Below are 15048 nucleotides of genomic sequence, written 5' to 3'. Positions count from 1 at the left end.
CAGTTCAAACGTCATTAAAGAACTAATTGCCTTCCCCCAAAGTATCATTCTACAAGCCATAGATACGATAACAATGAGAAATACTTAATTTTAATAAACAATAACCACACTAAATAACCTAAATAATTATTAATACTATATTATTAAAATTAGAATTATAATTAATATTTCATAATTAAATATCATTTTCTTCAAATAAAATAGTTATAATTTATAAGACACAAATATAATTAAAATAATATAATTTTCAACTAACAATACTGCAAAATTATAATAAATAATTAGCACAAATATACACTAGCCCTACGTTCTTAAAGATTTTTTTAAAATAAAATAATAAATCCTCTATTACTATATGGTCGGCCAATCCTACCCAACCCAACTGGTGTCCTATGATATCATATAAAGCCCAGTGGAGAATGCTTTAACAAACCAAACCAGGTAACACGCTTACAGGAGCAACAGATTGTTTATTTTACAAAACCCTAGGGTCCAAGGATTCAGTTTTCAATTTTAATCCTTTTTCGGCATTACTTGAACTTTAGCCATGGCGAACAGAGGATTCGAATTCCCCGTATCAGTCGCTGCGGCTGATACACCTACGCCTCTCCCCGGCGTCACTGCGACTTACGCCCCTGGTACCCCCTTCATCGCCAATGCGGGTTACGCGCCTACGCCTTTCTTTGGTGCCACTGCGTCTTACGCGCCTGCACCATCCTTCCCCCGCATTGCGAATTACGCGCCTACGCCTCTCTTCGGCGGCGCTACGGCTTACCCGTCTACGGCTCTCTTCGACGCCCCTGCGGTTTGTCCACCTACGCCATTCTTTGCAATCCCTTCGCAATCTTCTGCTCTGGATGTGGATCTGTCTTTCCGCACTCCGGGCATAGCATTTACTCCACCCACGCCTTCCAACACTCAGGTGGGAAATCCGCCCACTTCCTCAGCAACTCAATCCTCCTCTGTATCGCAACCATCAAATGCGTTTCGAACTGTTGCTTCGTCTTCATCAACCACCAGTGCACCTACAATTACAATTCCTTTATCTGGTGAAGGGACTGCACTAGCACAGACCACTACTTCTGCTGCTGTAACCGTACCAACATCTGGGATGTCATTTTCATCAGGACCAACTTCCACTACCAATTCCGCTGCATATCCCCGTTTTACCTTATCGTCTTCAGAGGCATCTGCAACAAGAACTGCATCTTCAGTAACTGGTAAGTCTCTCTTTCGTAGTTACTGCATTATGGTTTGCCATTTACTGTTTGATAATTAAATTTTCTAGGTTATGGTCAACCTTAAAGGTTTCTTAGTTTTCGGAATGTTGGCAGAGTTTATAGGCTGCCTTGAAATGTTCTTTTCTTTTCCTTTCAAATATCTCAGGCAGGATTAGATCACATTTTTTAAGAATTCTAAATGTCACAACTGCTGAATTAACCTGATAGTCATTACACCACAGTCAGACCTGTTAATAATCACATAAATCAAATATGTTTTTGCGCGCGCTGAGTTTTCATAAACATAGATGAGTATGTGTTTAGAAAATAGTTAGAGCTTCTTGTGATTCGAGATACATGGAACTAACATTTTTTGGTTTTTGTGTTTCGCAGCTAACACTCGAGAGTGCGATAGGGCCATGGAAAAAATATATGCTGCTATGGTAGAGATGGATCAACTTTATGAGAGATTAGCAAGGGCAGAGTTTGTGAGAGGTGTGGCCCTAACTGAGAGAGACCAAGCTCAAGCAGAACGGAATAGTCTGCAGATCCAACCTGATCAGGCCCGAGAGAGGGAGAGACAAATGCAGATAGAGCTGCAACAACTATATGCTACGAATTATGCGCTCAAATTAGAGCGAGATCGTGTGCAACAACTATTTGCCGAGAAAAATGCACTCAAAGTAGAGCAACATCCTGTGCAACAACTATGTGCTAAGATAGATGCACTCAAAGTAGAGCAAAATCGTGTGCTAGGAGAGCTCGAGACAATTCATCAGATAGAGATGCAACAACTATGTGCTAAGATAGATGGACTCAAAGAAGAGCAAGATCGTATGCAGCAACTATGTGCTAAGATAGATGGACTCGAAACAGGCCAAGATCGTTTGCGAGGAGAGCTCGAGACACTTCGTCAGATGAGAGTATCAGATATACAAGTACCGTAGAGGATGGATGCATTGACAATGGAGAATGTTAGCTTGAGAGAGGCACAAGGGAGAGCAGAGGAGCATCCAGAGGGATTCGTTTTTTTATAGCCTCCAGCTCCTAGACCACCTTTAAATTTTGATCTCATATTTTGTCATAGTCGTAAGAGAATATGGATAACTGATTATTGCAAGGACATCTTTTATCAATAATTTGATTTCAGTTTGTGTTTATGTGATTATGTGTTTTTGGTATGATGATGATATAGAAATAAAATGATGTGATGTTATGACAATATTTTAGCTTATGTTTGTAATTCTTTAAGAAATAAAGATAAATAATAGATTCAAACTAGTCATGTGTAAATAATTGAATGAAATTTGGATAAGAATGGAACATAATAAAGGAGGAGATCTTGAAAATAAGGAATCCTTATCGAGGGGCACCTTTCGAGGATTGACATTTTCTTCTAGCTCAACATATTCTTTAATGCTCAGTATTGTTTCGGAGCAAAATTTTAGAAAAAGCTCGTCTACCATTTGATATTGAATAACACAATAAGTTTCTTTGTATTGGGATTTTTCTCTTTAAAGGGTTTTCTTTGCACAAATCACTAAGATGTGGTATGGTTTTTGTTTTTATTTTCTTGCAATTATTATTTTTTCACATACCTTTTGTCATAAATTAGTATATTGAGCATATTTTACACTTCTACTTCTTTTAATTTGATATAGAGCTTGATTGATAAGCTCAAATATTAGGTGTCAGGAACAATTTTTTCTTGTTCTAACTTTTATTTGGGTTGCAACTTATAATAAAAACATACAAATAGATAGGTTCATCGAAATAAAGGACACTATTGAAGACTTGTACCATGCTAAACAATTGGTTAACAATTAAGATTGGTGATGGTGTTTTTTTGGCTACAGATTTGGATATGTTCAATATGAATGTGACCACAATACATTGAATTAAAGTAAAAAAAATGGAGTATAAATATGCAATGAGACTACTACTACTTTTTCAGATCATGGGATCACTTGATGGAGTTATAGAGACCATTAGTTTGAAACAAAAATGACTAAAGTAGTGGTTAATAAATTGACTTTGAATGTACTAATGAGGCTTTAGTTAGTCATGGGAAATTGAAAAACAAAGGTGAAATACTAAAAAGGGAAAAATAAAGAAATGTATATATCTAATTTATATGAGAGATTTAAATCTCTTAAAAATTCTATGCCTAACTATTGGAATTACAATAAGACCAGCAACAGAGGGAAAAAGGAAAAAAGAAAAATGATGGAGATATCTTTTCAATGGCCTTAATGATTCATGTATTGAAAGATGAATGGTTGATAGAATTTGAGGCTTCTTTTGATATGATGTCTCATCAAGGGTGATTTTTAAAATTATGGTGAATATAATGGTAGAAGCTGTATCTCAATAATATTTTTTATTTGAGCATAGTGAGCAATAGAAAATTCTAATTTTGGTTCCATGATGGACAAGTGAAACATGCCAATGGTGTGATAGACATGCATGGTTTGACATAGAACCTATCATTAGTTATCAAATTCAATTATGTATGGATGCAGGTTGTTTTATCTAATGAAATTTGTAATATGGTGCAAAGAGATATAATGTTTTCTAAAGATGTTTGTGTGCACACTCAACTAGAAATTATACTCTAAAGTGTAATGATTATTTTGTTTGTACAGTTTTTAAAGTATGCACCTTGACTATCATAACAAATGAAAAGGATTTATGAAAGGGAGATATAATTTTTGTGAAAGGTCTTTGTGAGCTTACAATATCAACTTGAAAGTGTATTCTCTCAAATAGAAAGCTTATTTTGTTTGTATAGTTTATAAAGTATGGAGCTCCACTATCATAACCAATGACAGGGAAGATTGGTGTCTCTACTTTCAATGGTCATGATTTTTTAAGCACTTAAGTGGGCTCTAATTTTAAAGAGAAAAATATTTATAGAAGAATCCGTTTTTTATGGTACCAACAAATAACTCGTATAAATGAAGATTATCTAAGTATTTTAAAAGAACTTGAAAAAAATTAGTTAAGGGGATAAATGCAATTGTAATATAGAATTTTATTTATGTGAATATTACATATAAAATAAAACTATATTTAGCTTAAATATAGTTATTGTTGATAAAAAAATAGAATACAAACACCGGTCTAGAGAGATAAGGGTGTGATATGTTAACACGGTTCCTGAATATGTAACTAAGGAAAGAGATTATTCTTTGGGATATCATCTAGGGGCTGCATCCCTAATAGGATATATAAGTAAGTAGTTTATAATGAGTAAAAAAGATGATGAGGGGAATACAAGAATAGTGAATAGAAGATAGAAAGTATAAATGAGATATAAGGAATGTACTCAATAGATTAAGATATTAATATAAGAGATAAAATTATCAAGCCTCATACTATGTATGGTGTTTTATTTTTGTTTTAATGACAAGAATAGATAGTTGGGACATAAAGTGGGAATAGACCACCTTAGCTACTTGCCTACTTTCTCTAATCACACTACCAACCACATTCAACCCCTATCAAATGGCTAGAACATAGGACACTAAGAATTAAAAACAAAAAATTAACTGCTTGTAGGAAAATTGAGAACAAACATATACTTCTAGATTAGGAATTCAATGTTGTCTACCCCTCCGAATGCTTATCTTTTTCAACCCCTATCAAACAAGTATAACATAGAGAAATAAAAATCCAAAATTCAACATCAGCTACCCTTGGGGAAATTGAGAACAAGCATCTACTTCCAATTATAAACTTGACACCATCTATCAGTAAGAATTTTTACCCTTTCCAATAGTTATACCACAGAGAAATAAAGCTCAAATTTCAAATCTAACCACCGATGGAGAGAACAAGAGTTTTCCAACCGATCCCAAATTCTGAATTCAATTCCATCTAACAATGAATTTTCCAAACGATCTATCATAAGATTGACCTATCGATAGATATGATTGAAGATTACTTCTTCAAAGGAATTAATTACCTGAATTTATTTGCCAACAAATGAATTGAGTTTCCAATTTTTAGTAGAGCCCGCCCTCAAGGCATTAATTATTATGGTTAAATACCTTTCTATTTTTGAAATATTTATGTTTAACTCTCCGCAAAGAAGTACCCCTTCCAGTACAGCTTTGAGTTCAGCTATGTTATTTGTGTCATCTTCTAGATGCTTTTCCAACTTAGCTAAAATTGAACCATCATAGGCATGAACTACACAACCATCTATAAAGGTTCCATGATTACCCTGAGAAATAATATCAAAATTCAATTTATCCCAACCTATCTTAGGAGTAGACCAAACATGATTTTCTCTTTTTATTTTACTTATTTGATCCCCATTGCCAACGCAAAGAGGAATCTTCAATCTAAACCATTTCATTCTAATAGAGCGATTCTAATTTGAAAATTAAACTTTCCTTTTCAAATGACCTCCAATTCTACTATTCATCACTTCAACATTAGCAACTTCCACCTTATTGATGAATGACTCCCAAATCATCTTCTTTCCTTGGAAATTTTTTCAATGTCTCTCTTTACATAGTTTCAATAGGATAATGGATGGGAAAATAATTATCAGACGTCCATATATACAATTCCTATTTAACTCTGACCAACTTTTAAAAAGGTTAAGGATGTCATTGGGAAGAGAAGTGATTCATCCTGGTTCGGAACACAACCATCTCTACTATTTTTGGGAAAAGAGACATCCTGAAATGATATGATTGAATTACTCATCATGGTGTTCACATAAAACACACATAGATGGACCTTCAAAGCCTATTCTCCTAAACCATTCAGCAGTTAAAATTCTCCCTTGAAGAGAGGCCCAAGAGAATATTGGTTCTTTTGATAAACATAATCTATTCTAGTATAATTGAATGGGGATAAATTTTAGGAAAACACATTTAGATGGACCTTCAAACGCTATTCTCCTAGACCATTTAGTAGTTAAAATTCTCCCTAGAAGAGTAGCCAAAAAGGATGCCATGATTAAAACAAAAGTCTTGGAATTTCAGATTGACATACTCCTTGTCACTATCTGTGCATATCTTCCTAATAGAAAGACCATAATACTTCTCTACAAATTCTTTATACATCCTAATTAAATTAAAGACATCACTCTTTTACTTTAGAAATTACGCCCATGTACGCCTAGAGAATTCATCATTCGATGCAAGCATATATTTGGCCCCCCCAAAAAAAGGAGTGAGAAAGAACATGAAGTCACCATGAACTAGGTCCAATTTACTGTAGCATGGTGGTCTATACTCAAAGTAAAAGAATCCTTGAGATTCTTACCAAGCACACAACCTTGACAAACACCATCAGTGAAAGAAATCAGATCAATATCAAAAGATGTCCCTCTCCATTTTTTGGAGTTGAACTATTTGAGAATGATTGGAAATGGTTTGCGTAAGTTTACATGTTTTGTAAAAGAACCAATAAATTACACAATTCCCACATGTGATTGAGTTTGTGTAGAGATGGATTTTTCCATGGGCCTTCTAGTTGAAATCTCATTGAAAGTTGGCAAGAGACTCTAGTCGAAATTTGTAGATTATGAAAGGAATTATTTTAAATGTAGGAGGTGTTTTTTTACTTGACTCATCATAAATCATTATGTCAATAGTTAAAATTTTCTATTTAGGTGTCTCACAAGACTCCCATGTGGTGCATTGATGCCAAATCTAACAATTATCTAGTTTACCCTAAGATGGTTTCAAGCTCTTCTAGCTCCCTTTGCCAACTTGTTCACTTGGAACTTCTATTTGTCTCCCCAAATAAACAACATGTGCAAGGTGAAAGGGTTTTTACTTTAGATGCATGTTACACTGTTCTTATATAGATATCCAATCTTTTCTCAAGGAGAAGCAATCACATCCTACCAACATTTTTTGTTACTTGTTTAAAAGAATCACTACTTAATGGGACATTTAGGAAGGGTGATGATCATGTTGATTTAGTTTCTTTAGAGGATATGAGGAGAAATCCCCCTTAAATGACGAGGATCAAAATTAAGTCTTCTCGTCCCAATCCGAGCATACACGGATATAGGTCAAGAGGAAAAGGTCTCCTTCAAGAATACACCAAATTCGACTAATGTCATCTTCCAAAATTGAAAAAAAAGGCCAAAGTTAAATTTTATCCATGAGGAGTTCTTCTTTTGTGCAGAAAAAATTGTTTCTAAAATATTTCTACGATATGTAAGTTATATTTTTGATAGAACACCTTTGTGTTGCCTTTTTGCACCCCTTATGGCTAGGGCATACATTTTATATTTCTTTAGAACTTTATATTATAGAAGCTACCTCTTTGATCTAGATTATGTATGGAAATTTTGTTTAAAAATGTGTCTTTTGTAGTGAATGAAATTTGTGTCAAATTGTTTTGGCCAATCAAAGAGCCATAAAATATTTTTCACAATTTTATAACTTAAGAAATATGAATTTAGACTATAGAAATAATAAGAAATATATAACTATTTTAATTTTTTTCATTGTCTATTCATAATATTCTAAATAAAGTGATAAAATATCGGCTTCGGCCTATTACCCAGCAAAAAAGAAATGTAAATAAAGTGATTCTTTTATATAATATAAAATTTCAACAAATTTTATTTCTGAAAACATAATAAAATTTATTAGCTATTTTATAGGGATTTGGTTCAGACTACGCAAATAAATAATTAAACTATTTCATCAGTCGTTATAAATTTTTTTTTTTTATTAAATTAAGATTATGCTTTTAAGAAAAATGTATATTTTTAGTATAATGTTTATATTATATTATAAATAGCATCAAAAGTAAGGGCAATGAATAAAATTGCGTAGAAAACTTTATCCAAGATTAAATTTTTTAAAAGGTAAGAAATTAAATACATATCTCAAGAAAAGAAATAAAAACTAAGCATAGCCAAATATTTTCCTATTTATGCTAACAATAAATGAGCTACTAAGGAATAATTTATATATAAAATCAAATATTAAAAATTATGAAAATTAAATTACACTAGAATACAAACACCGGTCTAGAAGCGATTCATCCTAGTTTGGAACACAACCATCTCTACTATTTTTGGGAAAAGAGACATCCTAAATGGATATGATTGAATTACTCATCATGGTGTTCACAGAAAACACATATAGATGGACCTTCAAAGCCTATTCTGCTAAACCATTCAGTAGTTAAAATTCTCCCTTGAAGAGAAGCCCAAGAGAATGTTGCTTCTTTTGGTAAACATAATCTATTCTAGTATAATTGAATGGGGATCAATTTTAACAAAACACATTTAGAAGGACCTTCAAATTCTATTCTCCTAAACCATTTAGCAGAGTAAATTATCCCTAGAAGAGTAGCCAAAAAGGATGCCATGATGAAAACAATGTCTTGGAATTTCAGATTGACATACTCCTTTTCACTATTTGTGCATATCTGTCTAATAGAAAGACCATAATAATTCTCTACAAATTCTTTATACATCCTAATTAAATTAAAGATGTCACTCTTTTACTTTAGAAATTACGCCCATGTATGCTAAGAGAATTCATCCTTCGATGTGAGCATACATTAGGGGCCCCCAAAAAATGTAGTGAGAACGAACATGAAGTCACTAAGAACTAGGTCCAATTTACTGTAGCATGGTGGGCTCTACTCAAATTAAAAGAATCCTTGAGATTCTTACCGAGCACACAACCTTGACAAACACCACCAGTGAAAGAAATCAGATCAATATCAAAAGATCTCCCTCTCCATTTTTTGGAGTTGAACTGTTTGAGAATGAGTGCAAATGGTTTGGCTAAGTTTACATGTTTTGTAAAAGAACCAATAAATTATACAATTACCACATGTGCTCGAGTTTGTGTAGAGATGGATTTGTTCATGGGGCTCCTAGTTGATATCTCATTGAAAGTTGGCAAGAGAGTCTAGTCGAAATATGTAGCTTATGAAAGTAATTATTTTAAATGTAGGAGGTGTTTTTTTACTTGACTCATGATACATCATTATGTAAATAGTTAAAGTTTTTTATTTAGGTGTCTCACAATTCTCCCATGTGGTGCATTGAAGCCAAATCTAACCATTATCTAGTTTACCCTAAGATGGTTTCAAGCTCTTCTAGCTCCCTTTTCCAACTTGTTCACCTGGATCTTCTATTTCTCTCCCCAAATAAACAACATGTGCAAGGTGCAAGGGTTTTTACTTGAGATGCATATTACATTGTTCTTATATAGAGATCCAATCTTTTCTCAAGGATAAGCAATCACATCCTACCAACATTTTTTGTTGCTTGTTTAAAAGAATCACTAGTTAATGGGACATTTAGAAAGGGTGATGATCATGTTGATTTAGTTTGTTTAAAGGATATGAGGAGAAATTCCCACTAAATGAGGTGGATCAAAATTTAGTTTTCTCCTCCCAATCCGAGCATACATGGATATAGGTCAAGAGGAAAAGGTCTCCTTCAGGAATAGACCAAATTCTACTAATGTCATCTTTCAAAAAAGAAAAGAAAAGGCTAAAGTTAAATTTTATCCATGAGGAGTTCTTCTTTTGTGCACAAAAAATTGTTTCTAAATATTTTTTATGATATGTAAGTTATATTTTTTATAGCACATCTTTGTGTTGCCTTGTTGCACCCCTTATGTGTAGGGCATACATTTTATATTTATTTAGATCTTTATATTATAGAAGCTACCTCATTGATCTAGATTATGTATGGAAATTTTGTATAAAAAAGTGACTGTTGCAGTTAATGAAATTTGTGTCAAATTGTTTTGGCCAATCAAATAGCTATAAAATATTTTTCACAATTTTATAACTTGAGAAATGTGAATTTATACTATAGAAATAATAACAAATATATGTATATTTTAATTTTTTTCATTATCTATTCATAATATTATATATAAAGTGATAAAATATCGGCTTCGGCCTATTACCCAGCCAAAAAAAATGTAAATAAAGTGACTCTTTTATATAACATAAAATTTCTACAAATTTTATTTCTGAAAACATAATAAAATTTATTAGCTATTTTATAGGGATTTGATTCACACTACGCAAAGAAATAAGTAAACTATTTCATCTTAAATTTCATCTATTATACTATATTCTATATTATGATTTAGTTGTCAGTTGACTAATAGTTATATGTAAGGGTAACTATTACAAATATTTTTATTAAAAATTATAAACATTGAAGTACACTTTTATTTATTCATAAGAGTAAATATTCTATTGGCTAATGACACCTCATCCATTTCTTTTTGAAATCAAAAAATCCCATGAACATTAAATTTCATCTATTATACTATACTCTATATTATGTTTTAGCTCTCTACAATATATGAACCACAATTAAGATTATATCAAGTGATGCAAAATTGGGGACAAGATGATTCAACTAGTATGCAAGAATTTCGTCAAAATCCAAGTTTAGTATCTTTCTCAATAAATGAAATACCAAATGCTTTGTTTTGCCTCCATGCTCTCATACAAAACCAAGAGAACATAATAAAACTACTTTGCAGATTAAAAAACAAACTCACATTTTATATATTTTATAAAAGAAACCCTACTCTATATCTTGTCAATTATAAGACTTGAGACTAAGCCAGTTCAAACGTCATTAAAGAACTAATTGCCTTCCCCCAAAGTATCATTCTACAAGCCATAGATACGATAACAATGAGAAATACTTAATTTTAATAAACAATAACCACACTAAATAACCTAAATAATTATTAATACTATATTATTAAAATTAGAATTATAATTAATATTTCATAATTAAATATCATTTTCTTCAAATAAAATAGTTATAATTTATAAGACACAAATATAATTAAAATAATATAATTTTCAACTAACAATACTGCAAAATTATAATAAATAATTAGCACAAATATACACTAGCCCTACGTTCTTAAAGATTTTTTTAAAATAAAATAATAAATCCTCTATTACTATATGGTCGGCCAATCCTACCCAACCCAACTGGTGTCCTATGATATCATATAAAGCCCAGTGGAGAATGCTTTAACAAACCAAACCAGGTAACACGCTTACAGGAGCAACAGATTGTTTATTTTACAAAACCCTAGGGTCCAAGGATTCAGTTTTCAATTTTAATCCTTTTTCGGCATTACTTGAACTTTAGCCATGGCGAACAGAGGTTTCGAATTCCCCGTATCAGTCGCTGCGGCTGATACACCTACGCCTCTCCCCGGCGTCACTGCGACTTACGCCCCTGGTACCCCCTTCATCGCCACTGCGGGTTACGCGCCTACGCCTTTCTTTGGTGCCACTGCGTTTTACGCGCCTGCACCATCCTTCCCCCGCATTGCGAGTTACGCGCCTACGCCTCTCTTCGGCGGCGCTACGGCTTACCCGTCTACGGCTCTCTTCGACGCCCCTGCGGTTTGTCCACCTACGCCATTCTTTGCAATCCCTTCGCAATCTTCTGCTCTGGATGTGGATCTGTCTTTCCGCACTCCGGGCATAGCATTTACTCCACCCACGCCTTCCAACACTCAGGTGGGAAATCCGCCCACTTCCTCAGCAACTCAATCCTCCTCTGTATCGCAACCATCAAATGCGTTTCGAACTGTTGCTTCGTCTTCATCAACCACCAGTGCACCTACAATTACAATTCCTTTATCTGGTGAAGGGACTGCACTAGCACAGACCACTACTTCTGCTGCTGTAACCGTACCAACATCTGGGATGTCATTTTCATCAGGACCAACTTCCACTACCAATTCCGCTGCATATCCCCGTTTTACCTTATCGTCTTCAGAGGCATCTGCAACAAGAACTGCATCTTCAGTAACTGGTAAGTCTCTCTTTCGTAGTTACTGCATTATGGTTTGCCATTTACTGTTTGATAATTAAATTTTCTAGGTTATGGTCAACCTTAAAGGTTTCTTAGTTTTCGGAATGTTGGCAGAGATTATAGGCTGCCTTGAAATGTTCTTTTCTTTTCCTTTCAAATATCTCAGGCAGGATTAGATCACATTTTTTAAGAATTCTAAATGTCACAACTGCTGAATTAACCTGATAGTCATTACACCACAGTCAGACCTGTTAATAATCACATAAATCAAATATGTTTTTGCGCGCGCTGAGTTTTCATAAACATAGATGAGTATGTGTTTAGAAAATAGTTAGAGCTTCTTGTGATTCGAGATACATGGAACTAACATTTTTTGGTTTTTGTGTTTCGCAGCTAACACTCGAGAGTGCGATAGGGCCATGGAAAAAATATATGCTGCTATGGTAGAGATGGATCAACTTTATGAGAGATTAGCAAGGGCAGAGTTTGTGAGAGGTGTGGCCCTAACTGAGAGAGACCAAGCTCAAGCAGAACGGAATAGTCTGCAGATCCAACCTGATCAGGCCCGAGAGAGGGAGAGACAAATGCAGATAGAGCTGCAACAACTATATGCTACGAATTATGCGCTCAAATTAGAGCGAGATCGTGTGCAACAACTATTTGCCGAGAAAAATGCACTCAAAGTAGAGCAACATCCTGTGCAACAACTATGTGCTAAGATAGATGCACTCAAAGTAGAGCAAAATCGTGTGCTAGGAGAGCTCGAGACAATTCATCAGATAGAGATGCAACAACTATGTGCTAAGATAGATGGACTCAAAGAAGAGCAAGATCGTATGCAGCAACTATGTGCTAAGATAGATGGACTCGAAACAGGCCAAGATCGTTTGCGAGGAGAGCTCGAGACACTTCGTCAGATGAGAGTATCAGATATACAAGTACCGTAGAGGATGGATGCATTGACAATGGAGAATGTTAGCTTGAGAGAGGCACAAGGGAGAGCAGAGGAGCATCCAGAGGGATTCGTTTTTTTATAGCCTCCAGCTCCTAGACCACCTTTAAATTTTGATCTCATATTTTGTCATAGTCGTAAGAGAATATGGATAACTGATTATTGCAAGGACATCTTTTATCAATAATTTGATTTCAGTTTGTGTTTATGTGATTATGTGTTTTTGGTATGATGATGATATAGAAATAAAATGATGTGATGTTATGACAATATTTTAGCTTATGTTTGTAATTCTTTAAGAAATAAAGATAAATAATAGATTCAAACTAGTCATGTGTAAATAATTGAATGAAATTTGGATAAGAATGGAACATAATAAAGGAGGAGATCTTGAAAATAAGGAATCCTTATCGAAGGGCACCTTTCGAGGATTGACATTTTCTTCTAGCTCAACATATTCTTTAATGCTCAGTATTGTTTCGGAGCAAAATTTTAGAAAAAGCTCCTCTACCATTTGATATTGAATAACACAATAAGTTTCTTTGTATTGGGATTTTTCTCTTTAAAGGGTTTTCTTTGCACAAATCACTAAGATGTGGTATGGTTTTTGTTTTTATTTTCTTGCAATTATTATTTTTTCACATACCTTTTGTCATAAATTAGTATATTGAGCATATTTTACACTTCTACTTCTTTTAATTTGATATAGAGCTTGATTGATAAGCTCAAATATTAGGTGTCAGGAACAATTTTTTCTTGTTCTAACTTTTATTTGGGTTGCAACTTATAATAAAAACATACAAATAGATAGGTTCATCGAAATAAAGGACACTATTGAAGACTTGTACCATGCTAAACAATTGGTTAACAATTAAGATTGGTGATGGTGTTTTTTTGGCTACAGATTTGGATATGTTCAATATGAATGTGACCACAATACATTGAATTAAAGTAAAAAAAATGGAGTATAAATATGCAATGAGACTACTACTACTTTTTCAGATCATGGGATCACTTGATGGAGTTATAGAGACCATTAGTTTGAAACAAAAATGACTAAAGTAGTGGTTAATAAATTGACTTTGAATGTACTAATGAGGCTTTAGTTAGTCATGGGAAATTGAAAAACAAAGGTGAAATACTAAAAAGGGAAAAATAAAGAAATGTATATATCTAATTTATATGAGAGATTTAAATCTCTTAAAAATTCTATGCCTAACTATTGGAATTACAATAAGACCAGCAACAGAGGGAAAAAGGAAAAAAGAAAAATGATGGAGATATCTTTTCAATGGCCTTAATGATTCATGTATTGAAAGATGAATGGTTGATAGAATTTGAGGCTTCTTTTGATATGATGTCTCATCAAGGGTGATTTTTAAAATTATGGTGAATATAATGGTAGAAGCTGTATCTCAATAATATTTTTTATTTGAGCATAGTGAGCAATAGAAAATTCTAATTTTGGTTCCATGATGGACAAGTGAAACATGCCAATGGTGTGATAGACATGCATGGTTTGACATAGAACCTATCATTAGTTATCAAATTCAATTATGTATGGATGCAGGTTGTTTTATCTAATGAAATTTGTAATATGGTGCAAAGAGATATAATGTTTTCTAAAGATGTTTGTGTGCACACTCAACTAGAAATTATACTCTAAAGTGTAATGATTATTTTGTTTGTACAGTTTTTAAAGTATGCACCTTGACTATCATAACAAATGAAAAGGATTTATGAAAGGGAGATATAATTTTTGTGAAAGGTCTTTGTGAGCTTACAATATCAACTTGAAAGTGTATTCTCTCAAATAGAAAGCTTATTTTGTTTGTATAGTTTATAAAGTATGGAGCTCCACTATCATAACCAATGACAGGGAAGATTGGTGTCTCTACTTTCAATGGTCATGATTTTTTAAGCACTTAAGTGGGCTCTAATTTTAAAGAGAAAAATATTTATAGAAGAATCCGTTTTTTATGGTACCAACAAATAACTCGTATAAATGAAGATTATCTAAGTATTTTAAAAGAACTTGAAAAAAATTAGTTAAGGGGATA

At 33.4% G+C, this 15048-nt stretch overlaps 2 protein-coding genes across 2 annotated transcripts; both read left to right on the top strand.

Moving 5' to 3' along the window:
- The first annotated feature begins 547 nt into the window (after positions 1 to 547).
- Positions 548 to 2167, top strand: LOC131874824 (uncharacterized). The gene is made up of 2 exons (XM_059218743.1): positions 548 to 1220; positions 1614 to 2167. Exons 1-2 carry the CDS (start codon positions 548 to 550, stop codon positions 2165 to 2167), a joined length of 1227 nt encoding a protein of 408 aa, XP_059074726.1.
- Positions 2168 to 11363: 9196 nt separating this feature from the next.
- On the top strand, positions 11364 to 12983 carry LOC131874823 (uncharacterized). Its single transcript, XM_059218742.1, has 2 exons — positions 11364 to 12036; positions 12430 to 12983. The coding sequence occupies exons 1-2, from the start codon at positions 11364 to 11366 to the stop codon at positions 12981 to 12983; spliced, it is 1227 nt and encodes a 408-aa protein (XP_059074725.1).
- The last annotated feature ends 2065 nt before the right edge of the window (positions 12984 to 15048 follow it).

Source organism: Cryptomeria japonica, chromosome 4 (assembly GCF_030272615.1).
Source record: "Cryptomeria japonica chromosome 4, Sugi_1.0, whole genome shotgun sequence".
Lineage (NCBI taxonomy): Eukaryota > Viridiplantae > Streptophyta > Pinopsida > Cupressales > Cupressaceae > Cryptomeria > Cryptomeria japonica.
This window is presented reverse-complemented; position numbering and strand designations above follow the sequence as displayed.